The sequence below is a fragment of the Ursus arctos genome, unplaced genomic scaffold (assembly GCF_023065955.2).
Source record: "Ursus arctos isolate Adak ecotype North America unplaced genomic scaffold, UrsArc2.0 scaffold_34, whole genome shotgun sequence".
NCBI classification, from domain to species: Eukaryota; Metazoa; Chordata; class Mammalia; order Carnivora; family Ursidae; genus Ursus; species Ursus arctos.
Window position 1 is genome coordinate 24,134,944 of NW_026623030.1, and position 25,778 is coordinate 24,160,721.

The window sequence follows — 25,778 nt, forward strand, 5'->3', positions numbered from 1 at the left end:
CATAAAAGAGAAAAGAGCTGCTTAAGGTTGTGGAGTTGTACACTCATGCTTTGTCCATAAGAACAATGATTACTCAGCTCCAGCTGTTGTCGCCTGTGGGGATGTGGGCCTAATTTGGCCAGATTTTGTTCAAATGAAGCTAGAAATTTGAATTTGTATGTGAAATCCATTGACTTAAAGTTCTTTTTTTTTAAGATTTTATTTATTTGAGAGAGAGTGTGTGCAGAGGAGGGTGGGGAGGGGCAGAGGGAGAGGGAGAGGGAGAAGCAGGCTCATAGCGGAGGAGCCTGATGTGGGGCTCGATCCCAGGACTCTGAGATCACGCCCTGAGCCGAAGGCAGATGCTTAACGACTGCGCCCCCCAGGCGCCCCCCCAAAAAATCCTTTTTTTTTTTAAAGGTTTATTTATTTTAGAGAGAGAGAGAGTGAGAGTGCGTGCATGAGGAAGTGGGGAGGGGCAGAGGAAGAGGGAGAGAATCTCAAGCAGACTCCCCACCGAGTGCATAGCCTGACTCAGAGCCTACTACCACAACCATGAGGTCATGACCTGAGCCAAAATCAAGAGTCAGATGCCCAACCAACTTGAGCCACCTAGGTGCCCCTGGAGCCTACTTTAAAAAAGTAAATAAATAAAAACTCTTAGTGAACCAACTCATACAAACACAACTCACACAATTTGGACCCTGAAGTCCAGGTCCTTGGTTTATAGCTACAGGACTGAAGGTAATTGACTTGCCAGTTTGTCTGACTCCCGGGGGCAGGAGGGCAAATAAGGAAAATTTGCTGAGTCCTGAAGGCAGGCCGTATGAAGTACGACCAGCCGTGTCTTCCTGGGGGAGCTCCAGCTTCCTGGTTCTATTTCCCAATTCCTTATCTCTTGGCCTCCTTGTTCTGGAATAAAAATGAGCACAATGTGGATGTTTGGAAGAGACAAACAATTTAGATTCTCCTCGATTGTGGCAGCTTTCTAGAACAAAGGCTTTGTTGGCTATCGGTGGACACGGCAGATAAGATGAGCCAGGACAACAGGAATGGGGAAGGAGCACATTGTTCCCTCAGCCTGTTCTCTTTGCATTGTCTATTAAACACTCACTCACAAACATTTGAAGATAAGCCTCAGCCCACGTACTCTAAGAGTCCTTAGTGCCTGGGTCATACAGGTAAACATGCATTTACAATACTAAGTGGGAGGTGCAGTAAACAGCACCCCTAGCTTTGGGGTGGGTCAGAGAATGATTTCCAGGGGAGGTAATGTTTGAGCTGGATCTTTGAAAGAGGAGCTGGAATCAGCCTGGCCTGCGATGGTGTTTTTGTTTTTGTTTTTTAAGATTTATTCATGTACCTATTTTAATTTTTTTAAAGATTTTATTTATTTATTTGAGAGTGGGAGAGATGCAAGCTGGGGGAGGAGCAGAGGGAGAGGGATGAACAGACTCCGAGCTGACCTTGGAGCCCGACGTGGGGCTCAATCCCAGGACCCTGAGATGGTGACCTGATATGAAATAAAGAGTGGGCGCTTAACTGACTGACCCACCCAGGCGCTCCCTGAGATGGTGTTTTAGAGGAGAGATGAGCAGGTGCTAAGACCCAGTGCTAAGGGAGACAGCAGTAAATGTGCCAGAAACTGCTAGAAGTTCAGTGTGACTGGAAAATAAGTTTGTGTATGTGTGTGCATGCACGTGTGTGTGTGTGTGTGTGTGTGTATCCCCAAAGGCAAGCAGGGATGAGAAGGGTCATGAAAGCCAAGAGAAGCACACTGGAAAGCCGTTGAAAGCTTTTAAGCAGCAGAGTGACAGTGTTCCTCTTCGGGGAGGTGATTCTGGCTGTTAATGTGGAGAATGGGTGAATGGCGTGATATAGAAGACAGCGTCAGGGGCTGCTGCAATCTGGAAAAAGATTGGGATTTTGGGATGAGAGTGGCTGAGGAAGAAATGGATGGATTTGAGATCCAGTAGCAGGCCCTGGATCTAGGTTTATAATAATGACAGTATTGATAATAACGTCATATAGTGACTTAAACAATAGCTGTGGTTTCAGACCAGTGGAAATCTTCCCACACCTGCAGCACAAGAGGCATGGGTAGGAATCTTCACTCTGCCCTTTTTATTTGGAAACATTTCAAACCTCAAGAATTGCAAGATCGTTTCCACAAACTTCCATATATCCTTCACTTACCTGTTGTAACATTTTGCCTTTCCCTCAATCTCTCTCTCTTTCTCTCTATTCCCCCACCCCCACCACCTTTATATTTAGGCATGTGTATGTGTAACTTTTTTCCTAAACCACTTGCAAGTTAGTTCCAGAAATTATGACACTACATCTCTAAATACTTCCGCATTCAGCTCTTTGAATAAGGAGATTCTGTTATATAATTACATCACCATTATCTTACTGAGGAAATTTAACATTGATACAATACTATCATCTAATATAAAGTTTGTATTAAAAATTTCAACAGTTGTCCCAATAATGTCCTTTAAAGCTGCTGCTTTTAATTTTTTAAAATTTTAAATTAAATTTTTTTTTTTAGTCATCTCTGCACCCAAAGTGGGGCTGGAGCTCACAGCCCCAAGATCAAGAGTCATATGGTTCTCCAACTGAGACAGCTAGGTGCCCCTGCTGCTTTTCATTTTTAAAAAAATTCAAATAGCCAAGTAGGGATTATGCATTGTGTTTAGTTATCATGTCTCTTTTCTTTTTTTGGGGGGTGTGTGTGTGTGTGTCAATGTTAGAAATGTTAGTTTATTTAAAAAAGATAATTGAGGGGAGCCTGGGTGGCTCAGTTGGTTAAGCGTCTGCATTTGGCTCTGGTCATGATCTCAGCATTCTGGGATCAAGCCCTACGTGGGGCTCACTGCTCAATGGGGAGTCTGCCTCTCCCTCTCCCTGTGCTCCTTCCCCTGCTTGTGCTCTCTCTCTTCCTCAAATAAATAAATTAAATACTTTGAAAAAGTAAAAAAGATAATTGAACAAAATATAGGAGGCCGGATGTAATCAACTCTACTTTTTTTCCTGTGTAAAGATTACTTTTGTAACCCTTTATTTTGAAAGAATTTCAAACTTATAGAAAAGTAGCAAAGATAGTAAGAAGAATGTTAGTATATATTTCACTCAGAATCACCAATTATTTATACTTTATCACATTTACCTTATCATTCTCTTGTCTACAAATATGTATTTGTACTTTTTTCTGAACCATATGAAAGTAAGTTGCCTCTCTTGCCCCTAAATACCACAGGGTGCATTTGCTAAGGACATTGTCTTACATAACCACAGTACCAGCATCAAAATCAGGACATTCCCATCAAGACTACACTATCCATATTCAAATTTCCCCCAGTTGTCCCAAGAATGTCCTTTACAGGGTTTTTTGCTTGTTTGTTTGCTTGTTTGTTTGTTTTTGAGGGGAACTGGGATTCAATCAAGGATCACACGTTGCATTTAATTGTTGTGTCTGTTTAGTCTTTAAGCTAGGCAATTGCCTAGCTTGTATATATTTATTTCACAACGCTGACCTTTTTTGAAGAGTCCAAGCCAGTTGTTTTGAAGAGTGCTCTTTAATTTGGATTTGTGTTTATTTACCTTTTTTTTTTTTTAAGATTTTATTTATTTATTTGACAGAGACAGCCAGCGAGAGAGGGAACACAAGCAGGGGGAGTGGGAGAGGAAGAAGCAGGCTCCCAGCGGAGGAGCCTGATGTGGGGCTCGATCCCAGAACGCTGGGATCACGCCCTGAGCCGAAGGCAGACGCTTAACGACCGCGCCACCCAGGAGCCCCTGTGTTTATTTACCTTGATTAGATTTAGGACAAACATGTTTGAATACTACATGGGTGATGGTGTGTCCTTTTCGGTGCAAAATATTAGGGGGCACATGTTTAGATGCCAAGTTTCATCATTTGGTTAAGCTGGGTTGAAAATGTGCAAGCTCATTCTGCTGTTTGGGCAAGTTGGTTATTGAAAGGGTTTTCTCAGTTGTCAAATGAGGACAATAATAATCCTGGTTTCACAAGGTTGTGGAATTGATACATGTAAGGCACTTAGAACAGTGGCTGGCACATTTGATACATTATGATCATCACTATTTTTGCAAAAATTTATAGAAGCCTTAATATGTAAGAGGCACTGAGTCATAACTCAATTCTTTACCTTTTCAGCTCCTGGGACAGTGTATGACATATAGGAGACATTCAGAAAATATCTGTTGGCAAAATGACAGCTCTGAGATATATTGCTATCAATATCCAACCATTTTATAGATGAGGAAACAGTCTCAGAGTAGTGAAGTAATTTACCCAAGGTCATGTACGTTGCAGTAAGTGGCAAGAACCAGACTTGAACCTAAGCTTGTAGGGTCTGTAAAATGGGGGATAAGGAGGGGCCCCTGACTGGCTCAGCCAGGGGAGCATGCGACTCCGGGGGGTGGGGGAGTGGTTGCAAGTTCCACCCCACCTTGGGTTTGGAGATTACTTAAAGATAATAAAATCTTAGGGTGCCTGGTGGCTCGGTCCTTTGAGCATCTGACTGTTGATATCTGCTCAGGTCGCGATGTCAGCGTCGTGAGATGGAGCGCCCCCCCCCCCCCCCCCCGCCCCGTGTTTTGGGCGTGGAGCATCCTTAGGATTCTCTCCTTCTCCCTCTGCCCCTCCCCACCTCCCACGTGCACGCTCTTTCTCTCTAAAAAATTTTTTTAAAAAACATAATTTTATTTATTTTATTTATTTTATTTATTTTTTATTTTTAAAAGATTTTATTTATTTATTGGACAGAGAGAGAGACAGCTAGCGAGAGAGAGAACACAGCAGGGGGAGTGGGAGAGGAAGAAGCAGGCTCCCAGCGGAAGAGCCCTAAGTGAGGCTCGATCCCAGAGCTCCAGGATCACACCCTGAGCCGAAGGCAGACGCTTAACGACTGAGCCACCCAGGCGCCCCTAAAAAAATAATTTTAAAGAAATAAAATCTTTTTTAAAAATGGGGGGATAAGGAATCTGAATGTGTTTTGTTAACTCTCAAGGGCTGGATAGATGTGAAGAGCTGAACTGGAGCGCCCCGCACAGTGCTTTGGCACAAACATGGTAGGCACTCAGTAGATGTCTGCTGAATGAATGTGGAAAGCAAATGAGTCATCGAGGGAGAGATCATTCTGTTCTAGCTGATGAGGGACCTGGAACCCATTCCTCCCCATACTGGTCTTCCCCAGTCACCAGAGGAGTTGTTCCAGCAGGGTGTGGTTTCCGGCGACGCCACCCCCACAAGAACCACGCCCCTCCCTTCCACGCGGGCTCTCTGAGGGCCGAGGAATTTTGGCCCTCGGGCGGAGCCGTAGCCGCAGTCTCCTCGGGCGTCCGCATCCAGGAAGCCGGGAAGCCTGGTGTCCAGGATCCTGCGCGGAGGTCCACGATGTCGGAGGGGGAAGCTAGGCAGAGCGAAGACTCCATGCAGGCTGGTGCGGTGACTGTCAGCGACGTCCAGGAGCTCATACGGCGCAAGGAGGAGATCGAGGCGCAGATCAAAGCCAATTATGACGTGCTGGAGAGCGTGAGTGTGGGCTCAGGGCTCCCGGGCCGTCGTAGGGGGAGCCCGGGGCCTCCTGATGTGGGAGGATTGGGGAGCCGGGGCGGTCAGTGTTTGAGCTCTCCCTGGGAGGCCCAGAGCGCGGCAACTGCGGCCTCTGTCGGCAGCAGGCAGGAGGCAAACAACATTTGCAACTAAGAGCAATAGGTATTGGTATTACAGCGAGCGTTTATGGAGCCCTTACCTTATGCCGGGCGCTGTTTTAATTGCTTTGAGTTGGTTAGCTCATTTAACCCTCGCAGCAACCTTTGAGGTGAGTTCTGTTATTCCCCCCATTTTAGGGATGAGGAAACAGAGACGTTACTTAACTTAAACCTGCCTCAGGCCACAGAGCTAATAAATTTGCAGAGGCAGGGTGATAATCACCACCATTGTCAGTCGTTGTTGAACGTGTACCAGAAGGTCTGTGCTTTGCTAACCCACTTTACGTCAGAACTTCTTAAGCTTTCATGTGTTTGGCAAGCACCTGGGGATCTTGTTAAAATTCCGTTTCTGATGAGGACAGGGCGTGCAGGTGCAGATGTTGTATTTCTCGCAAATTCCCAGCGATGCTGATGCTACTGCTCCAAAGACCGAGCTTTGAGTGACAGGTAGGCTCATTACCATTATTGCGTAGGGAGGGAACTAAGGCCCAGGGTGAGGCAAACCCTTGTCTAGGGTCACATAGCTAGGAAGTAGCTGTGGTGGGGCTAGTTCCCAGGTCTATCTGGCATCAAAACTGAAAGTTTTTCTTATGACACTTAGTGTAAAACCACAATCAATTTGCAGAGGAAAAATGAATTAAATACATTCTATGTAGTGTGGATGGAATGCGTTTTAGGTGATGGGAGTAAGATGGAAGCATCAAATGGAGGCCAGTGTACTACTGTTTTACTGGGTGCTGATTATATGCCTGTGATGGTTTACCTGTGTGTTATATCATGAAATCCACACAACCACCCTGTGAAGTTAGTATGTTACCGTGAGGCTCAGAAAGGGGAAGTTACTTGCTTAGAGTCACAAAATGAGATTCAGATCTTAGGCCTGTTGAATTCAGAACTTGTGTTTTCAAGCGTTATGCTAACAGTTTTCCAAACTTTATTTTATACCTCAGACAGGATGCTGTATCCATAATACCTCCTGTACTGCCGTTCCTTGGTATTTTTCTTTACGTTGATCCACTTTTTTACTTAAGTAAATTTATCTGAAATGAAAATTTTATAACTCTACAGCATATGAAAAAAACTGGGATTTCCCCCCTTAAATATAAGATAAAAATGCATATCAAGGTGATATAATATGTTCGTTCCTTTTTACTAGCTACCATTGCTGGCTGAAAGCTTTAAGCCTGAAGTCCTGCTCTGTGATTGTTTTTAAAAAGAGGGGGGGCTAAAACTATAAATCTCTTAGAATAAAGCATAGGAGTAAATTTTTGTGATTTTGGATCAGGCAAAACCTTCTTAGATGTGGTGCCAAAATCAAAGCAACGAAAGAAAAAATAGATAAATTGGACTTCATCAGAATTTAACACGTGTCTCAAAAGACACAGTCAGGAGAGGGAGAAGACAGTTTGCCAAATGGCAGAGACTATTTGCAGATATCTAGCAAGGGATGCAGAAAATATGAAGAACTCTTCCACCTCAATCCTAAAAAGACAAATAACTTGGTTAAAAAATCAGTCAAAGACCTTAACAGACGCCTCACCAAAGAAGATCTATAGATGGCCAATAAGCATATGGAAAGACGCTGCAGGTCATATGTCATCAGAGAAAGGCAAATTAAAACAGCTGCAAGGTATTACTGCATGGGTGTCAACATGGCCAGTATTCACCACAATTCCAACTCCAGATGCTGGTGAGGATGTGGAGGAACTCTGATTCGGTGCTGGTGGGAATGCAAAAGTAAGGTAGTTTCTGTCAAAGCTAAGCATTCTCTTACCATACCATCCAGCAGTTGGGGTCCATGGTATTTACCCGAAGGAGTTGCAAATGTGTTCACACAAAAACCTTCATGATGTTTATAGCAGCTTTTTTCACAATTGCCAAAACTTGAAGCCACCAAGATATCTTTAAGTAGGTGAATAGATAAATAAATTGTGGTACCTCTAAACCGTAGAATATTATTCAGTGCCATGAATAAATGAGATGTCGGCCGGGTTGGTTTCTTCTGGGGGCTCTGAGGGAGAATCTGTTCTGTGCCTCCGTCCTAGTTTCTGGTGGCTGCTGGCCATCCCTGGCTTGCAGTTGGATAACTCCAGTCTATGCCCCTGGTCACACCATCTTCTCTGTGTCGCGGAGCTCCCTCTCTTCTCTGCAAGGATACCTGTCATTGGATTGAGAGCCCACCCTAAATCCAAGATGATCTCATCTTGAGAGCCTTAATTACATCTTCAAAGATCCTTTTTTTCCAGATAAGTTCACATTTACAGGTTCTAGAGGGTTGGGACTTGGGACACATCTTTTGGGGGCCACTATTCACCCTACTGTGAATGTGCCTAGCACTGTGCTAAGCACTCTACGCAGGTCAGCTCATTCATTCTCACGACAGGTGGGAAGGGAGGCGAGTGCCATTATTCCCATTTTATAATTGAGGAAGCTGAGGCTTGGGGAGAGGGAAGGTCTTAACCAAGGGCACCCAGAATGTACACGGCAGAACTGAGATTCAGATTCAGGTCTAACCGACTGGAAACTCTGTCCTCCATCACACGATGCGTTTCATTGCCGTTGTGCACCCTGCTCTGACTTACATAGGAAAAGACTTTAAAATGTTAAATGTATTGTTTTGAATAGGGAATACACGTCCATGGTCAAAATTCAAAAAGTCTACAAAAGGTTAGAAAATGAAAAGTCCCTCTTCTTTCCGTGTCCCCTAGCCACCCAATTCCTTTCCCCAGAGGCAGTTGGTATCAGTGTGTCCTTCAAGGCATGAAAACCTCTTTGAAATCCCTTTTAGATCCCTTTTTACTTTCGGAAAGAACCAAAGTCTTGCCACAGCTGGTTGCTCTTTGGGGTTTTCACTCCCCTGCGGCTTCCAAGGCCACCAGCCAGGTATCAGCTGCTGCAGGAAGGAGGGCTTGGAGGAGTCCAAGAGGCTGGCCTTGGGGACGAAGCTCAAAAGAGTCTTTAGTTTTATCTGCACTGTTCCAACTTCAAAGGAGGAGAACGGATTCATGCATTACTTGTGTTATTAAAAGTCAATAAAAAAATAGTGCCCCCCTCAGAGGGCAGTTGTGGGAGCATTTGGGGCAAGTATGTGGCCTGTGCTGCGTGATCAGTGTGTGGCAGCTTTGATTCCTGTCGCCTTGATGATGGCTGCAAAGGGAAAAAGGTCTTGAGGACTTCATACCTGTGACATCTTAAGCATGTTTCTTCCCTCCAGCAAAAAGGTGTGGGGATGAACGAGCCGCTGGTGGACTGCGAGGGCTACCCCCGCTCAGACGTGGACCTGTACCAAGTTCGAACCGCAAGGCACAACATTGTCTGTGAGTGGCGCGCGCGGCCGACCCCCCGGCTTGCAGCGAGGGAGGCCGAAGGCGCACGAGTGAGAGCTCACTAGTTCATGTTCTCTGCTTCCCTCTCTTCCACCTTGATGGGATTAGCTCGCTCTCCCCATCCAGGGACTGAGAACTGAGGAAATGGGGTGGCCTCTAGGGTTCGAAATTTATGGTTTCATTTTTCATTTTGTTTTTAAGGACTTAAAACTGAAGTTCACTTAAGTTTTCACTGTGGAAACTTTTCCAAAATGATGATAGAAACCCAAGTCACAAATCGCTTACAATCCTAATCAAATCAGTTATGTGTTAGGAAATACATTCACCTGGTAAAGGTGGTGACCTGACTGTGGTCACTTACAAGGGAGTGTTCCATCCCTCAGTACAGACATATGGAGGTTGCCAGTGCAGGGCTGGCCTTCAGATCCCAGGCTCTGCCATCCTTAGGACACGTTGTCCATCGTTAGGGTCACCATGTCCATGTGCCAAGCAGGAAGGAAGGGAAGGAAGAAGGTAGGAAGGACCTGTCCTGCAGGCCCCCCCTCCACCTTGTTGCATTGATTTCTGCTTTCCCCTCCTAAACCCCTCTTGCTGTAAGACATGTTGGGGAATGTACCCCGTGGTGGGCATGTCACTGTCCTAAATAAAATCAGGTATTTGTCTGTAATTGAGGAACAAGTTGAGAGTAGCGGTTGGGGAGTATATTGGTTTTCTGTTTCTGCTGTAACAAATACCCACAGACTTCATGGGTTCACATGTTACACATTTATTGTCTTACAATAATCAGATATCCAAATGGGTGTCACTGGGCTAAGATCGAAGTGTTGGAGGGCTTTGTTCCTTCTGGAGGCTCTAGGGAAGAGCCCGTTTCTTTACCTTTTCCCAGCTTCTGGAGGTGCCTGTGTCCCCAAAGCCGGCAGCTGCACCTCCCAACCTCTGGTCCCACCATCCCCCCTCTTTCTCTCACTCTCTGCCTCCCACTTTCACTTATGAAGACCCTTGTGATCACACTGGGCCCCCCGACCTGGGTAATCCAGGTTGATCTCCCTAATCAGTGTCCTGAACTTAACCACATCTGTAAAGCCCCCTTTGCCACGGAAAGTAACATAGTGGCAGGTTCTGGGGACTAGCATGGGAATGTGTTTGGGGCCCTTATTCTCCCCTGCTATGGGTGGGCAACCGGCAGCCTCTCCCACAAAGTCCTGTCAGTGGGAAATATACTGTGCACATTTTTCACTTCATGACCTCTGTTTTCTGTGTTTGAATCCAGAGCCTGTTTTGGTATAAGGCTGAGCTTCTCACTGGAGGCACAAGTAACCATAGGAGTGAGATACCTCTTGAACTGCCAGATGCTCCTCAGGGCTGCCATATGATCCTAGAACAGCATCTCAGAGCATCACTTTTCCTTGAAGGTTTTGGGAAAAGAAGCAAACTGTTTTTGTATTGAAACAAGTGGAAGATCCAGAGTAGGGAAAAACCATGTTAAGACTGGAGGGAAATTTGGGACTTTTGGCTAAGCCCTCAGACTCCTGTGGGATGTGGCCTGCTTTCCTTGGCATTTAGGATTCTGAGGGAAATTTGAGAAGCAGAGCCTACCGTGTGAGAGAGGGCACTGACTGATTTTTTTCCAGATGGTTACTCTGATGTTCCAACACCATTTATTAAATGGCCTGTTCTTTCTCCATTAATTTGAAATGCTAGCAGTGTTACATAGGAAATTTTCAGACGTATTTAGGTCTCTTAGTTTTTTGCATTATTCTGTCGATATACCTCTTTGCTAATATCACACTTTCTTTAATTTTTTAAAAGATTTTATTTATTTGAGAGAGGGAGAGAATACAAGCAGGGGGAGAAGCAGAGGCAGAGGGAGGAACAGGCTCCCTGCAGGGAGCCTGACACGGGGCTCGATTCCAGGACCCTGAGATCATGAGCTGAGCCAAAGGCAGACACTTACTAACTGAGCCACCCAGGCATCACGGTCTTTTTTTTTTTTTTTTTAAGTTTATTTATTTATTTTTTTTGTAATCTGTGCACCCAACATAGGGCTTGAACCCACAACCCTGAGATCAGGAGTTGCATGCTCTTCTAACTGAGCCAGCTGGGTGCCCCAATACCACAGTATCTTAATGATTTTATTATATTTAAGAATCTGGTTGAGCAATTCTCTCTCTCTCTCTCTCTTTTTTTTTTTAAATAAGATTTTACCTATTTATTTGAGAGAGTGTGAGCAAGAGAGAGAGCATGAGCTGGGGGAGAGGCAGAAGGAGAGGGAGAAGCAGACTTCCTGCTGAGCAGGGAGCCCAACACGGGATTCGATCCCGGGACCCTGGGATCATGAGCCGAACCGAAGGCAGACGCTTCACTGACTGAGCCATCCAGGTGCCCCTGAGCAATTCTTATTGATCTTCTTTTGCAAAATTATTTTCAGAAGTTGTTTTTTTGTTTTGTTTTTGTTTTTTGTAAGTAAACTCTGCATGCAACATGGGGCTCGAACTCACAACCCCAGAGATCGAGGGTTGCATGCTCTTCCAACTGAGCCAGCCAGGCGCCCCAGTTCACCACATTTGAATTAGCCCGCAGTACTGAAAAAGACAATTTTACCCCCAAATTTCTAATCTCCAGCTTTTCTGCTATTACTCCTCCCAGACTGAACATCACCTGCCATGTATTGGTGGACTTAGGCTTCATTTTCCCTTCCAGGGTCATTAGGAGACAAGTGACGTCCTTCTTACACCCAGCTCATGTCACTCATTTGCGTGGCCACCACACTTGCCCCGTGTATGCATTTGAGGTGGTGGCTATGGATTCAGTGGGGCTATTTTTTTGCTTCTCCTCACCTTTCAAGTCTCTGTTGAAACAGCGCTGCCTTTGGGAAGTCTTCCCTGATCTAGACTGGCAAGGTCGGGTCCTGGCTGGCTCGCCCTCAGCAACAGTCATCGTTATGATGACTTGTTCCTGGGTGGCTTCCCTTGTCGGACTGCGAGCATCACGAGGGTGGCCTCCTGTCTTGGCCACAGGTTTGTCCTCAGCCCCTAGCCCAGTGTCTGGCCGGGAGTAAGGGCTTGTTAACTGTTCAGTGAGTGGATGTGGGAGTCTGGTGTCCTCAGCTGTCTTCCTCGTCCCCTGATGGGGTGTCCTCCTCCCAGGCTTGCAGAACGATCACAAGGCGGTCATGAAGCAGGTGGAAGAGGCCCTGCACCAGCTGCACGCTCGCGACAAGGAGAAGCAGGCCCGCGACACGGCTGAGGCCCACAAAGAGGCCATGAGCCGCAACCTGGGCCAAAGCGAGGGCCTCAGCCCCCCTCAGGCCTTTGCCAAAGTGAACAGCATCAGCCCCGGCTCCCCCGCCAGTATCGCGGTAAGCCAGAACCCCACCACCTAAGTCCACCCCCAGGGGGTGCTGCGCCTCAGGTAGCCTCAGGCTGGGGGTGCGGGGGTTGGGGAGGGAGACCGTGGACAGACAGACCCGCCGTCTGTCCATGCTGCGGCTGGACTTCACCCACTTACTTAGCACACACTGACCGAGCCCTGGGGGCCAGCCCTGTGCCGGGGCCAGGGTTTTGGAGAGGAGTCAGCCCCTGCTGCCACTAACCTGGTCAGGGAGGGGCCCGAGACACAGGTAGAAGGTGAGAAATATTCCGAGAGAGGGAAAGAGGATCTCTTCTTGGGCTTATTTCGGCCGGGCACTGAGTAGTAGACATGAGAAGGACAACAGTAGCTGCCATTCACTGAGTCCTTGCTCTGCACCAGCTGTCCTGCCAAGTGAGTTCTAGCTCTTACCTGGCATATTTTTACGAGTTTTAAATGGTTTTATTGAGAAACAGTTTACACACCATAAAATTTACCCATTTGAAGTATACAATTCCGTGGCTTTTAGTGTATTCACAGAGCTGTGCGTCCGTCACTGCAAGGAATTTTAGAACGTTTTCATTATTCTGAAAAGAAACCCTGTGATTAGCCATCACCCCCCAGTCCTGTCTCCCCCATCCCCCTGCAACCACCAGTCTGCTTTCTGTCTATGAATTTGCCTATTTTGGATACTTCATCTAAATGGAATCATATATGACCCTTTATGACTGGCTTTTCCCATTTAGTATCATGTGTTCGGGGTTCATCTGTGACAGAACCTGCGTCTCCATCTCTTTCCTTTCTGTGGCTGAGTAATATTCCGTGCGCGGAGATAGCCCGTCGATTTTATCCATTCGTCAGTTCATGAGCATTTGGTTTCTGTCTTTCGGCTATTACGAATAATGCGACTCTGAACACCATGGTCAAGTTTTTATGTGGCTGTGTAGTTAATATTTAATCCCATAGCCACCTGCTGGGGTCGGCACTGATCTGAACCCCATTTTACCCATGAAAAAAGCCTCTAAGTCCTGAAGTAACTGGTGCCAGAACACATAGCTCCTCAGCTACGGAACTGGGTCCTGAATCCAGGTCCTGCCAACTGTCGGTAGGATCACAAGGTGGGAAGTTACACATGAGCTTCGTTTGACTCGCTACCCTCTCCACAGCATCCAGCACAGGGCTGTAGTTGGCCCACGACAAGTATCTGTTGAAGGAATGAATGAATCATGATCTGTGTTCTTAGAATGAAAGGGTCACACTAGTCCTTGGTCAGCCTTGTGCCTGTGGCTGCTTGTCCAGGGACCTCTAGGGCAAACTTGTCTAAATTCTGACCCCTGAACAAAATAGGCCCAGATTGGCCTGCCTCTTCTCGCCCCTGAACCCGCAAGACAGCATTTGGCTTTTCCCCGCATTCTTTACGGCCTGTACCACCATCAGCTTTTATCAGACATTGGGCAGATCTGGCCCCCTTTTACTAGATCTGTCCTAGAAGGAATCCCCAGGACGAGGTGGCCCAGTTATCCACCGCCGCCTCCCGTGTGTGGTCACTAAGTCCCTGACCTCTTTGCTTTGCGCCTGCCACTCTTCCCGGTAGAAAACAAGCTCTTGGCCTGGACGTTAAATTGGACATGGAAGTAAAGCATCCCAGAAGCACGTTTAACCTCTACTCTGGTTTTCTATTTTCTCTTCTCTCTTTAGGGTCTGCAAGTGGATGACGAGATTGTGGAGTTTGGCTCTGTGAACACCCAAAACTTCCAGTCTCTGCATAACATTGGCAGTGTGGTGCAGCACAGTGAGGGGGTGAGTTGAAGGTCACATCTGGTCAGTAACCCTAGAATTGCCCAAGGCCAGGAATCATCGCCGGGGTCTTTGCTGCCTTCAGAGAGCTGTTGCTCAGGCACAGGGCCTTTGCACTTGCTGTTCTCTCTGCCTGGAAAGCTTTCTCTCCCTTACGTCCGTCCCTCATCTTGTACGAATGACACCTGGGGGAGGCCTTTGCAGGCACCCTATATAAATACCCCTTCCCTACTTCCTGTCCCTGCTTTCATTCAACAGCTTTTCTTGGAGATCTTTGCATTTTCACATGGCTTATTCTTTTGTACTGCTGCATAGCACTCTATTGTAGGAATGGACCCAGTTTGTCCATCCCCGGCCTTATCGGGACGTTTTGGTTATTTTTGGTTTTATACTGGCACGAACAGTCGTGTATTCTTGTTCACGTACTACTTCTCGATGTAAATACCAGAAAGTAGAATTACAGGCTCTCAGTGTATCGTACACACTTATAATAGGTAATCCGAAAAATCTTCACTCATTTGTACCCGACCAACAGTATGGGAGTGTGTCATATCATCAGTCATACTCTGTATTACTGATCTTTGAACATTTTCGTGAAAACGACATCTTATTTTAATTTGTATTTTCCTGATTACCAATGAGGTCGAGTATCTTTATTTTATATGTGCGTTAATGTTCATATTTTCATTTCTATGGATTGTCTGTTTATATTTTTTCTCATCTTTTTTCCTGTTGGGGTTATTTGTCCTTTTAAAAAATTGATTTGTAGGAATTTTTTAACATATTCCACATATAAAACCTTTGTCTGTTTTCATGCTATATATGCTTCTCCTGATTAGCTCCTTGTCTTTTAACTTAGTTTATGGTGACTTTGATTACTTGGAAGTGTTTTTTTTTTTTTTTAAGTTACTTAGATGACCATTTTGTTAAATTTGTTCGCGTCACAAGGTCTTCCCTTCCAAAACCATATCTGAGAGTTTAAGGAAATATGGGCCAGTACACGGCAGCAAAGCACTGTTCAAGCAGGAGTACGTTAGAACGTGATTCCTGTGCAGTTTGACAGTTTCAGTCCTTGAAAATATAAGGGTTGGGATTCAAAATTGGCCGCAGTCTTCCAGTTTCTGGAATAGTACACCTTTAAATAGCATTTCCACCTGATCGCGTCAGCTCATGGCTCAGTACTGTAACTTTAACAAAGGTTATCTTGGCAAAGATCCACACTGTGCCGGAGAAATGTGGGACTCCAAGTCCATAGAAATTATCTACGAAAGTTTTTCATTCCCAAATGAAATGTTCGGTTTAACCCACGATTCTTGGTTTGTCTCGTGCCCGCTCAACTGCTTGGCTGCGCTGCTCATCACGTGGGACTCGCTGGAAGGCAGGCATTGGGCTGAAACATAGTTGACTTGAGCCTGAGCCCCGGCCAAGGTCAGGCCTTCATTTCTACACGACACCTCCAGCAAGTCCATAGTTGCGTGGAAGTCCAAATTCTGATTTTGACAAATTCGTCAGTTTGCTTTATGGCTTTTGCATATTGTGTCTGCTTAAAGGAGTTCTCATACTTTTATTGATTTATTTTTAGTTTTTCTTTAATCTGGAATTGATCTATTATTTATTTTTATTTTTTTAGAGAGGGAGACAGAGAGAGAGAGGCAGGGGGAGGGGCAAAGGGAGGGGGAGAGAGAGAATCTTTGGCAGGCTCCATGCCCAGTGTGGAGCCCAGCGCGGGGCTCAATCTCACGACCCTGACATCATAACTTGAGCCAAAATCAAGAGTCGGCTGCTTAACTGACGGAGCCAGCCAGGTGCCCCAATCTTTTATTACTTTTTATAACAGTTACGAGATGTAATTCACATACCACACAGTTCCCCCATTTCAAGTGCGTAGCTCGGGGCAGCTGGCTGGCTCAGTCGGTGGAGCATGTGACTCTTGATCTCGGGGTTGTGAGTTTGAGCTCCACGTTGGGTGTAGAGAGGACTTAAAAAAGTCTTTAGGGACACCTGGGTGGCTCAGTTAGTTAAGTGTCTGCCTTTAGCTCAGGTCATGATCCCAGGGCCCTGGGATTGAGTCCTGCATTAGGCTCCTTGCTCAGCGGGAGGTTTGCCTGCTGTTCCCGCTGCTTGTGCTCTCATTCTCTCTGACAAATAAATAAAATCTTTAAAAAAAATAAAATAACATAAAATCTTTAAAAAAAAACCCTGGATAGCTCAGTGGTTGTTAGTATATTCATAGAGCTGGGCATCCATCACCACAATCAATTTTAGAACATTTTCATCACCTAAGAAAGCAATTCCATACCCATTAGCAGTCACTCTCCCTTCCTCCTACCCACTAACCCCTAAAGCACTAAACTACTTTCTGTCTCTATGGATCTGCTTCTTCTGGACATTTCATATAAATGGGATCATACAAGACGTGATGTTTTGTGATTAACTTCCTTTGCTTAGCATCACAGTTTCAAGGTTCATCCATGTTGTAGAGGTGTCAGTACTTCGTTCCTTTTTACGGCTGAGTAATATCCTGTTGTGTGGCTATACGTTCCTTCTTATCCATTTTATTTATCCATTCAGCAGTTGATGAGTATTGGGTTTGGTTCCACTTTTTGGCTATTGTGAATAATACTTGTGTGAACTTTCATATACAAGATATTGTGTGGACATTTGTTGTATACAACAACTTAGTATATATATTTGGAATTAATTTTGTGAATAGTGTGAGGTAGGGTACCAAACTTTTTTCTCCCCTGGATGGATATTAATTGTCCCAGTACCATTAGCGAATAGTTAATACTTTACCCACTCATTTATATTGCCACGTCTGTTACATATCAGATTCCTGTAAGTGGGATTCTTTCTTCTCATTAGTCTGTTTGTTCTGAACCTTTCTGGGGTTCCCTGGAACAATCCATTTGTTCTTTGTCAGCTTCTTTTTAACCTGTTGCCATAAAGGGTGTATTAGTTGTTTATTGGTGAGTTAAAAAAAAAAAACCCACTGTAAACTTAGCAGCTTAAATTTATTCTCTCTCACGGTTTCTGAGGATTGGACATCCAGGAGTGTTTTAGCTGGGTGGTTCTGGCTTACGGTCTCATGAGCTTGTAGTCACGATGTTGGCAGCATCTGTGGTCATCTGAGGGCTTGACCGAGGTTAAAAAATCTGTTTCCAAGATGCCTCACTCACATGGCTGATGGCACATCTGTTCCTCGCCGCTCGGGCCCCTCCGTGGTGCTGCTGGAGTGCCCTGCCAACATGGCAGCCGCTTCCCCCAGAGCGAGTGGTTCCAGCGAGAGCAGAGGGGAGGCAGCCGAGGTGCCTTTGACCCAGTCTCTGAAGATGCACATTATCATTTCCACATCATTCTGTTCATTAGAAGCAACTCACCACGTCCAGCCCATACTCAGGGGCAGGGGAATTAGGCTTTGCCTCTTGAAGGAATATCAAAGAATTTATGGGCATTTTCTAGAACCACCACACACGGTTTCTGTTTTCTCTACGTGCTCAGTTACCACTTGTCCAGTTTCTGTTGGCTTTTCATTTTGATGCCTTCTCTCATCTTTGCAGTCTCCTTCCCTGTGATTTATTTGTCCTGTGCCGTTGTTCCTTTGTTACCCCGTGGCTGTCCTGTCATCATGTTAGTGAGGGTTCTAGGTGTAGGTTTGTTATGTTTACCCAGAGTCTCTCTTGCTTTTTCACTCCTTTTCCCCAGACTTTCCTAGTGTGACGGTTGTCTCATGTTTCTTGTGTACACCTTGCTACACACACTTCTAAACTTTGCAGTTGCCTGGGCTCGTTGCTGGTTTGTTTTGTAAATATGTCTCTATTTCCACAAGAGGTAATACATACACATGTTTAAGACCGAATCAAAGAACATGTAATGAAAAATCTCTCCTCCAGCGGTAGCCACTTTGCAGCTGTGTGTCCTTCTGGGGTCAGTCTGTTCATATACCAGCATATAGAGAGCTACTGGCTATTTTTATTAAGGTGTAATTTACCTACAGCAAAATTTACCCTTTTCAGTGTACAGTACTGGGAATTTTGACACAGGTACATAGTCTGGTAACTGCCACTGTAAGGAAGATGCAGAGCAATTCCATCATCCTCCCCAAAATGGCCTCACAGCCTTTTGTGGCTAAGCCCTCCCCCAGCCCCCACCGTCTACATCCACCAATCTGTGCTCCGTCCCTACAGTTTCACCTTTTCAAGAATGTCCTATAAATGGAACTGCACAGTATGCATGGCCTTTTAAATCCGGCTTCTTGCACTTCGCATCGTACGTCTGAAATTCTTCCACATTGTTGTGTGTGTAGTTCACTCCTTTCGACTGCTCGGTACTGGTCCGCTCCATAGATGAATGCCAGATGGTTTACCCACGTACATTTAGGTTGTTTCCAGTTTTTGGTGATTGGCGGTAGTAGCTACTGGTTTTTAGTCTGTCTTTTCTAGTTAAATATATTCTTAAGCTCTTCATAGATCTGTAAAATTCTTTTTTTTTTCTTACTAAGGTATAATTGACATGTTATTTACAAGTGTACAACATAATGATTCAGTATCTGTGTACGTTACAAAATTATTATCACGATAAGTCTAGTTAACATCCGTCACCATAGTTACAGTTTTTTTTCTTGTGATGAGAACTTTTAAGGTTTATTCTCTTAGCAACTTTCAAATAGGTAAATACAGCGTTATTACGAGCTGTCATGTACGACATGGCGACTGTCGTCAATAACACCATGAATCCTTCTTTACAAAAGTAGTTATTGAACGTTTTTAAGCAACAGCACTTTTTCTCAGGTGAAATTTCTTGGGGAATTCCAGTATATCAAACAGAAAAAAGCTGAGCTGCTGGGGTGGGGAGACCTCACCCCCTCAGGGTGCTGGATCCTTCTGGAACCAGAGGCCAACTTGAGAATCAAAGGTCCACTTTGTGACTTTAGAAAAATGATTAAAAAAAAAAAACAAAACCCAACCCACCACATTCTGTTGTTAGACATTTAGGTAGTTTCCAATTTTATGGAAACCTGGAAATTAATACTCTTGTAGAGAAATCTCTCTTTCTTTTGGTAACTTCCCAAAGCTCAGTTTCTGTATGAAATGCATGTATTTTCTTTCAAGGGGAAAAAAAATCTTAAAAAAAGTCATCTTTATTATAAACAACACATGTTGCATTGAGCTGTAGAAAGGAATGGAGTACTGACATGCTATAACATGGATGAACCTTGAAAGGATTTGTGCTAAGCAAAAGAAGCCAGATACAAAGGGCTGAGTGTTTTATTTTATTTTGTTTTATTTTTATTTTTTTAAAAGATTTTATTTGAGAGGGAGAGAGAGAGTGAGAGAGATCACGAGCAGTAGGGAGGTGGTAGAGGGAGAAGCAGACTCCCCGATGAGTAGGGAGCCCAATGCGGGACTTGATCCCAGGACCCTGGGATCGTGACCTGAGCCGAAGGCAGACACTCAACCGACGGAGCCACCCAGGTGCCCTAAGAATTCTGTTTACGCGAAGTGTCCAGAACAGGCAGATCCACGGAGACAGGAAGCAGGTTGGTGGTCACCCTGGGCTGAGTGGAGGATGGAATGGGAGTGACTGCTAATGGGTACAGCGGTCCTTTTGGGGGATAAAAATGTTGTTCAGGTAGTGGTCATGGTTGTACAAGTGTCTGAATATAAAACCCACTGAATTGTATACTTTAAAATGGATTTTATTGTATGTGAATTGTATCTCACATAAATAAATAAAAATAATGCATTTTTAGTGTAAAAGCATCAGATAGGGCAAACGTTTTTGAAGAAAGAACAAAAGTCCTGGGTCTCTCCCTCCTAAGTCCCTTCCCTGCTCCGTTTAAGTGCTGGATAAGGTGCAGGCCCTAGAGCAGGAACAACACAGAGAAGCAGAAGGTCCTTGCCTCGGCAACACTTTGGTGGGGGAGACGAGCATTAATCAAATGTAGTTATACACTTTCATGAGTGTCATGAAGGAAAAGTTCGAGGAGGCTAGGAGAACAATGATATGGGGGTTAGGATAACCTTCCTGAGGACGTGACCTCTGAATGTTAAAGTTGATCAAAGCCTGGGGTTGCCTGGCTGGCTCAGTCGGTGGAACATGTGACTCTTGATCTCGGGGTTGTGAGTTCGAGCCCCACATTGGGTGTGGAGATTACTTAAAAAGATAAAATCTTAAAAAAGAAGTTGATCAAGGCCAGAGACTGGTAGGGAGATGGCGAGACCCCCTTCCAGCAGGGTCATGTCCCTGAGGTGGAAGGGCCAGAGAAGACATTTGGAGCCCAGAGCAAGGAGGGAGGTATAGGGAGGGAGGAGGTCGATCTGGGAAGTTGGCAGGGGCCAGACTGTATGAGGCCTTGTGGTCCTATCAAGATTTTGTTCTTTTTTCACGAGGACCGGTAGAGAGCCATGCACACTTCCAAACCGACGGTAACAAATGTCAGCAGCTTTGTGTCTTGGAAAGATTTCTCCAGATGCTAGGTAGAGGTAGAGAGCTGATAGGAGGGCTGACAATTTTAGCAGCCTGGTCAAGGGGTGATGGTGGCTTTGGTGAATGGGCTGGAGGTGAAAGGAAGTGGGTAAATTAGAGAGACCTTTAGGATGTAAGTATATGGGCTTTAATATGACGCCCAGCTCATGTCAAGGATGACCTCTGTGTTTCTAGCTTGTCTAGGGGTATGATTTCTAGGACCAGAAGCACATCAGAGTATCTCTCACACATTTCCTAAGTGTGGATGAATATGTCTATAATTGCTTTTTGAACAAGAAGACAAACAAGACCTACTATACATAGTGTTCCGGATCCCCCCCCCCTTTTGAGGGGATTTCCATGTGGGCACATGTCTGTCTTCACCATATTCCATTGCTTGGTCTGCCATCTTTCATGTAACCAGCCCTCCATACCAGACATTTAGGTTGTACCCGATGTTTGGCCGTCACCAACAAGGGGGTAGTGAATATTCTTGTGTGAGGGTTTCTGTCAGAGATTTCTGGAAGTGGACTGACTGGGTCAGAGGCACGCAAATGCACATTTACAGATTTGATGGATGTTGTCAAGGTGTCCTCCGAACAGCTCGCGTTTTCTCGAGCAGTGCATGTGAGGGCTTGCTTCTCGACCCTCTCACCTGTGCTATTGGCAGTCTTATTGCAAGTGACATCTTTCTGGTTTTTCCTTCATGCTTTATTTTGTCAGATTCCGAGATTACATTAATAGATCTGCCATAATTTAAAGAGTTGTGGTAGAATATACATAACATAAAATCGAAGACTTTAACCATTTCCAAGGTGCAGTTCTCTGGCGTTAAGTACATTCATAATGCTCTGTAACCATCTCCTCCATCCACCTGCAGAACTTTATCAGCCTTCCAAACTGAAACTCTGTGCCTTTAAACACTAACTTCCCATTTTCCTCTCCCCAAGCCTCTGGTGATCACTAATCTGTTTTCTGTCTCTGTGAGTGTGCTCTCAGTGGAATTTGCACCTATCAGTGGAATCAGACAGTATTTCTCCTTTTGCCGCTGGTGGATTTCACTTAGCATAATGTCTTCGTGGTCCATCCATATTGCCGTGTGTGTCTGAATTTCCTTCCTCTTTAAGACTGAATAATATTCCTTTGTGTGAATAGCCCACATTTTGTTTGTCCACTGACGGACACTTGGTTGGCTCCCATCTTTTGACTGTTACGAATAATGCTGCTATGAACAGGGGTATACAAATATCTATTCGAGTCCCTGCTTTCAGTTCTTGGGGTGTATACCAAGAGGTTTAATTTCAGGATTATGTGGGGGCTTCTGGGTGGCACAGTTGGTTAGGCATCTGACTCTTGGAGCCTACTTAAAAAAGAATTTAAAAAATAAATAAAAAATAAAAAACACAAAAACGTATATTCAAATGGGTTCATACTTTGCTCTTTTTGTTTTTACTTAAACTTCTTCATTCACTATGCTGTATTTGAATAATACCTTATTGAGGGATATTTTGGGTGTTTTCAGGTTTTGAATTTATAAACAGTTCTAGAAGGAACACTTTGTTCATGTATCATCTTGTACTTCCTGCAAAATTTATCTCGTGTGCGACTTTTTAAAGATTTTTTTGGTGGGGAGACGTGTTTGTCCAGGAAGACGCTACCGATTTGCGGCCCATTGGCTGCCCCAAGAGTGTCATGTCTCCCACACTCTTGACAACTGCAGGACTCTGCTTAATAAAAGCATCCTTACCACTCTGATGTGCAAAAGTCAGTATCTTAGCATCTTAGTCTGAATCTCTTTGTATAGTAAACAGGTTGACTATAAAATGTAAAACAAGCTTATTTTCCTTTCAGAAACCCCTGAATGTGACAGTGATCCGCAGAGGGGAGAAACACCAGCTTAGACTTGTCCCAACCCGCTGGGCAGGAAAAGGACTGCTGGGGTAAAGTATCATTTCTGCTCACTGACAGCGCCCTGTGAGTTGTTACTTGAGTGTGTGTCAGCCCTAAAGCTCCGGGGAGGAGGTGGTGGGGGGCGGCCACGGGGAAATGAGGGTATTCCCCAGATTGCCTGTAGAAGCTCCTGATAAGCACATGCAGCGGGAATGAGATTGCAGGTACGGAGGCAGAGGGAGCCCTGGTCACTCTGGTTCTTTCATGAACTGGGCATTTGCTTTAAAAGAATTAAAGAACGCAGGTGAAACACTCAGAGGGCTCGCTCTCTGGTCTTCTGAATGGAGCCACCAAACTTACGTCGTTCCTTTTCTTTTTTTCTTCCAGCTGCAACATTATTCCTTTGCAAAGATGACTGTCCCTGGGGAATGGTAATAGGAAAACATCTTCCCTTGCCCTGGACGTGGGTCTGGTGGGAATTTCTTCCTTCTCTTCTCTCCCTGAAGCTTAAGGATCTGGAAGAGGCTGGAAGTCTGAACTTCTGGGTGATGGAAATGCCGTGGCCTCCCAGTGTAATCTTTTGGGATTAAGGCATTGTTAACTTGATTTGTGCTTGGCATCTTTTGCAAATTAGGCCATGGTCCTAAATGGGAGTCCTCTGGATTGTGGGCAAGTGGGCTGGAGTTATTCTGGCAGGTGCTGATGGGACTTTATTCTTTTAGGATTTTTTTCCCCAAATAAACACAGGTTTCAGTGCTGATATGACCATTTTATCACCACAACTGAATTTTTTTCTTTTTAATTTTTTATGTAAAGTTAGTTAATTTTTTATTTAAATTTAGTTAACATATAGTGCCAACTGAATTTCTTATGAAACTCTCAAACCAAAGCTCAGACAGGAATTAGAACATTCTCATAGAAAGTTGGACAGCGGTGCCTAGCTTAGTCAGTGGAGCATACAACTCTTGATTTCGGAGTTGTAGTTTCAAGCCCCACGTTGGGTGTACAGGTTACTTAAAAAAAATAAAATCTAAAAAAAAAAAAAAGAACGGGCTCAGTCAGTAGAGCATGCGACTCTTGATCTTGGGGTTCTGAGTTCAAGCCCCACATAGGGTGCAGAGCTTATTAAAAAAAAAAAAGTTGGACAGAACAAACCAACAGTGGTGCTGAAGTCAAGATTTGACCAACACCACTTCAAGAACATCGACCTTTAGTGAATGGGGTTTGCACCATCTGCATTTGCATTGTGGCACTGCCGCTCTGGATACAGAAATTACATCCCCCCCTGCCCCCACCGGGCCACAGCAGCTCCCTTGAAGAATAGGGAAAACCAGGAGGCTCCCCAGGTAGCCCCCTGCGGTGTCAGCTTCCTCTTCTGTAACCCACCAGAGGGCAGCAAACTCCCTTCATTTCTGGAATAAAAAACCTTGCAAATTACCTTCTAATTTGACTTTTTATAATTGAACCTCCTGGTCATCCCCTCAGATCAACAGTAGTTTGTAAACTGCCATGGTGTGCTTGCTTGCTGATGGGAACCAGCAGCGTGCGCAGATCTGACTTCTTGAAAATGCTGATTCCTTCTTCCTTTTCTTTTCTTTTTCACGTGGCAACATGGGTTTCAGTGATTCTTAGTGACCCTGTATTTTACTTTCTCTCCTCACCTTATCACAGTGTTTACTTCCCCATGTCTTGCACACCACTTTCTGTCTCAGAGGTGGTGTGGCCCATTCTCCTGAGGCATGCCTGGATTCCTCGGGAATGGATTTGCTTGGGTTGGATACAGAAACCAGCTTGCCATGACAGGAGTCAGCACTGGGGCGTGCTTCCAGCCATGGATTCTCTTCTAATGCTCAGCTGGAAAACCTTCCTGTTGAGTGTGTTCCCCAAAATTTACATCCACATGCATTCTCCCCTTGTAGCCGCAGACATGCCTTGCTTACCAGCGTTTGCTGTTTAAATTGTGTGTGTGTTCTGATTCCAAGCGTTTTCCAATCTCTTTATAAGCCCTAGATTATATTAAACACAGCTTGTACCATCCGGTTTGATCCTTTTTTTTTTTTTTTTTGAGATGTATGCTTATTAATCAACCAGCGTTGGGGCTTGGCGGTGTGGGGGCGGGGAGAATCATTGACATTCTCCTAAAATGAGAGCCCCAGATTTTTCTGGTCGGTGCCTTTGGCTGGTTTCCTGCAGGCCTCCCTTTAGAAACCTCAGGATGCCGTCTTCTGTGAGATTGTAGCTGACAGCCACTTTGAAATGATCCTAATAGGTCGAACCAAGCTGGTTTTGCAGACACATTTTTGATAAGAACAGCAAGATAATGTAGCCTACATAGTGTATCATCCCAGCTAGCTGAAGTCCGGCGCACAACACGCAGTGCCCCTTGAGAAAGTGTGGAGGGCAGATCTGTGCTGCGTCCAGGAGACCGGGAAATTTAGTTTGCTTTTGGCAAAGAGAATTTTACCAAACAGCTCGTAAGTCTCGTCAAGCCTTCGGAAAGTCAGAACAGCAGGTAGCCACCGCTGCAGCTTCTCAGGCTTCGGCGCCCTGGGAAAAAGTTGGGGGAGGGAGCTGAAGGAAGAGTCTTTGGGACGAGGAAGGCTGACTGCGCCTCGGGGGCCGCAGCGGCGCCTCTCCCCCGGGGACCGCCAGGGGGCGTGCCGGCCCGCCCGCTGCAGAGCCTTGGGCACGTGACCACAGGCCGGCCCTCCCGCTTTACGGCCGGTCGCCGTGGCGGCTGTTACATTGGGGACGGGGCTTGGGTGGCAACCGTAGCTAGGGAGCGCGTGGAGGAGAAAGCGGCGGCCGCTGAAGACTGGGGAGGTGACGGAAGGGTCCAGGCGGCGGGAGGGCCGGGCCTTTGAAGGCGGTCGGAGGGCGCGCTCCGTGAGTCGGGGGAGGGGGCCCCTGGTGTAGGAGGTCCTGGTGCCCCGCGAGGGTGGGGGTCGCTCGCCCCACTGGGTCGGGGGCCCGGGGCGGCCTCGGAGAGACCTGAGCTGACGCAAGGAGCCGCGCCTGGGCGTTGTGCGCCCCCCCGCCCCCGACCACCGCACCTTACTCCCCTCCCTTCCTCTCCCCTGGACGTCCGTATCTAGATGCGCCGGCAAAGTTTGCAGTCGGAGCAGGCCCGGTGCTCAGGGCCCCGGGCTTGAAATGGTAGCCATGCTATTTCACCTGGAGGAACAGAGCGTTAAAGAGGTCTGCCTCTTTCTAGCGGTGTGATCTGAATAAGTC

General features: G+C 45.7%; 2 protein-coding genes across 4 annotated transcripts in view; both read left to right on the forward strand.

Annotated features, from left to right (window-relative positions):
• Positions 1 to 23,590, forward strand: part of PSMD9 (proteasome 26S subunit, non-ATPase 9) — a 50,009-nt gene extending 26,419 nt beyond the window's left edge. For all 3 annotated transcript variants that reach the window (XM_057306110.1, XM_057306111.1, XM_026514828.4), the window contains 6 exons: positions 5,013 to 5,536; positions 8,930 to 9,032; positions 12,188 to 12,399; positions 14,088 to 14,189; positions 22,506 to 22,594; positions 22,932 to 23,590. In XM_057306110.1, coding sequence (XP_057162093.1) covers positions 5,117 to 5,536; positions 8,930 to 9,032; positions 12,188 to 12,399; positions 14,088 to 14,189; positions 22,506 to 22,594; positions 22,932 to 22,959 — 954 coding nt within the window. In that variant the 5' untranslated portion in view covers positions 5,013 to 5,116 and the 3' untranslated portion in view covers positions 22,960 to 23,590. The remainder of the gene's footprint in view (positions 1 to 5,012; positions 5,537 to 8,929; positions 9,033 to 12,187; positions 12,400 to 14,087; positions 14,190 to 22,505; positions 22,595 to 22,931) is intronic.
• Positions 23,591 to 24,800: 1,210 nt separating this feature from the next.
• The window catches only part of CFAP251 (cilia and flagella associated protein 251), a 67,015-nt gene continuing 66,037 nt past the window's right edge, over positions 24,801 to 25,778 (forward strand). Inside the window, exon 1 of the mRNA XM_026514827.4 lies at positions 24,801 to 25,430. The gene's annotated coding sequence lies outside the window, so the exon portion shown is untranslated. The remainder of the gene's footprint in view (positions 25,431 to 25,778) is intronic.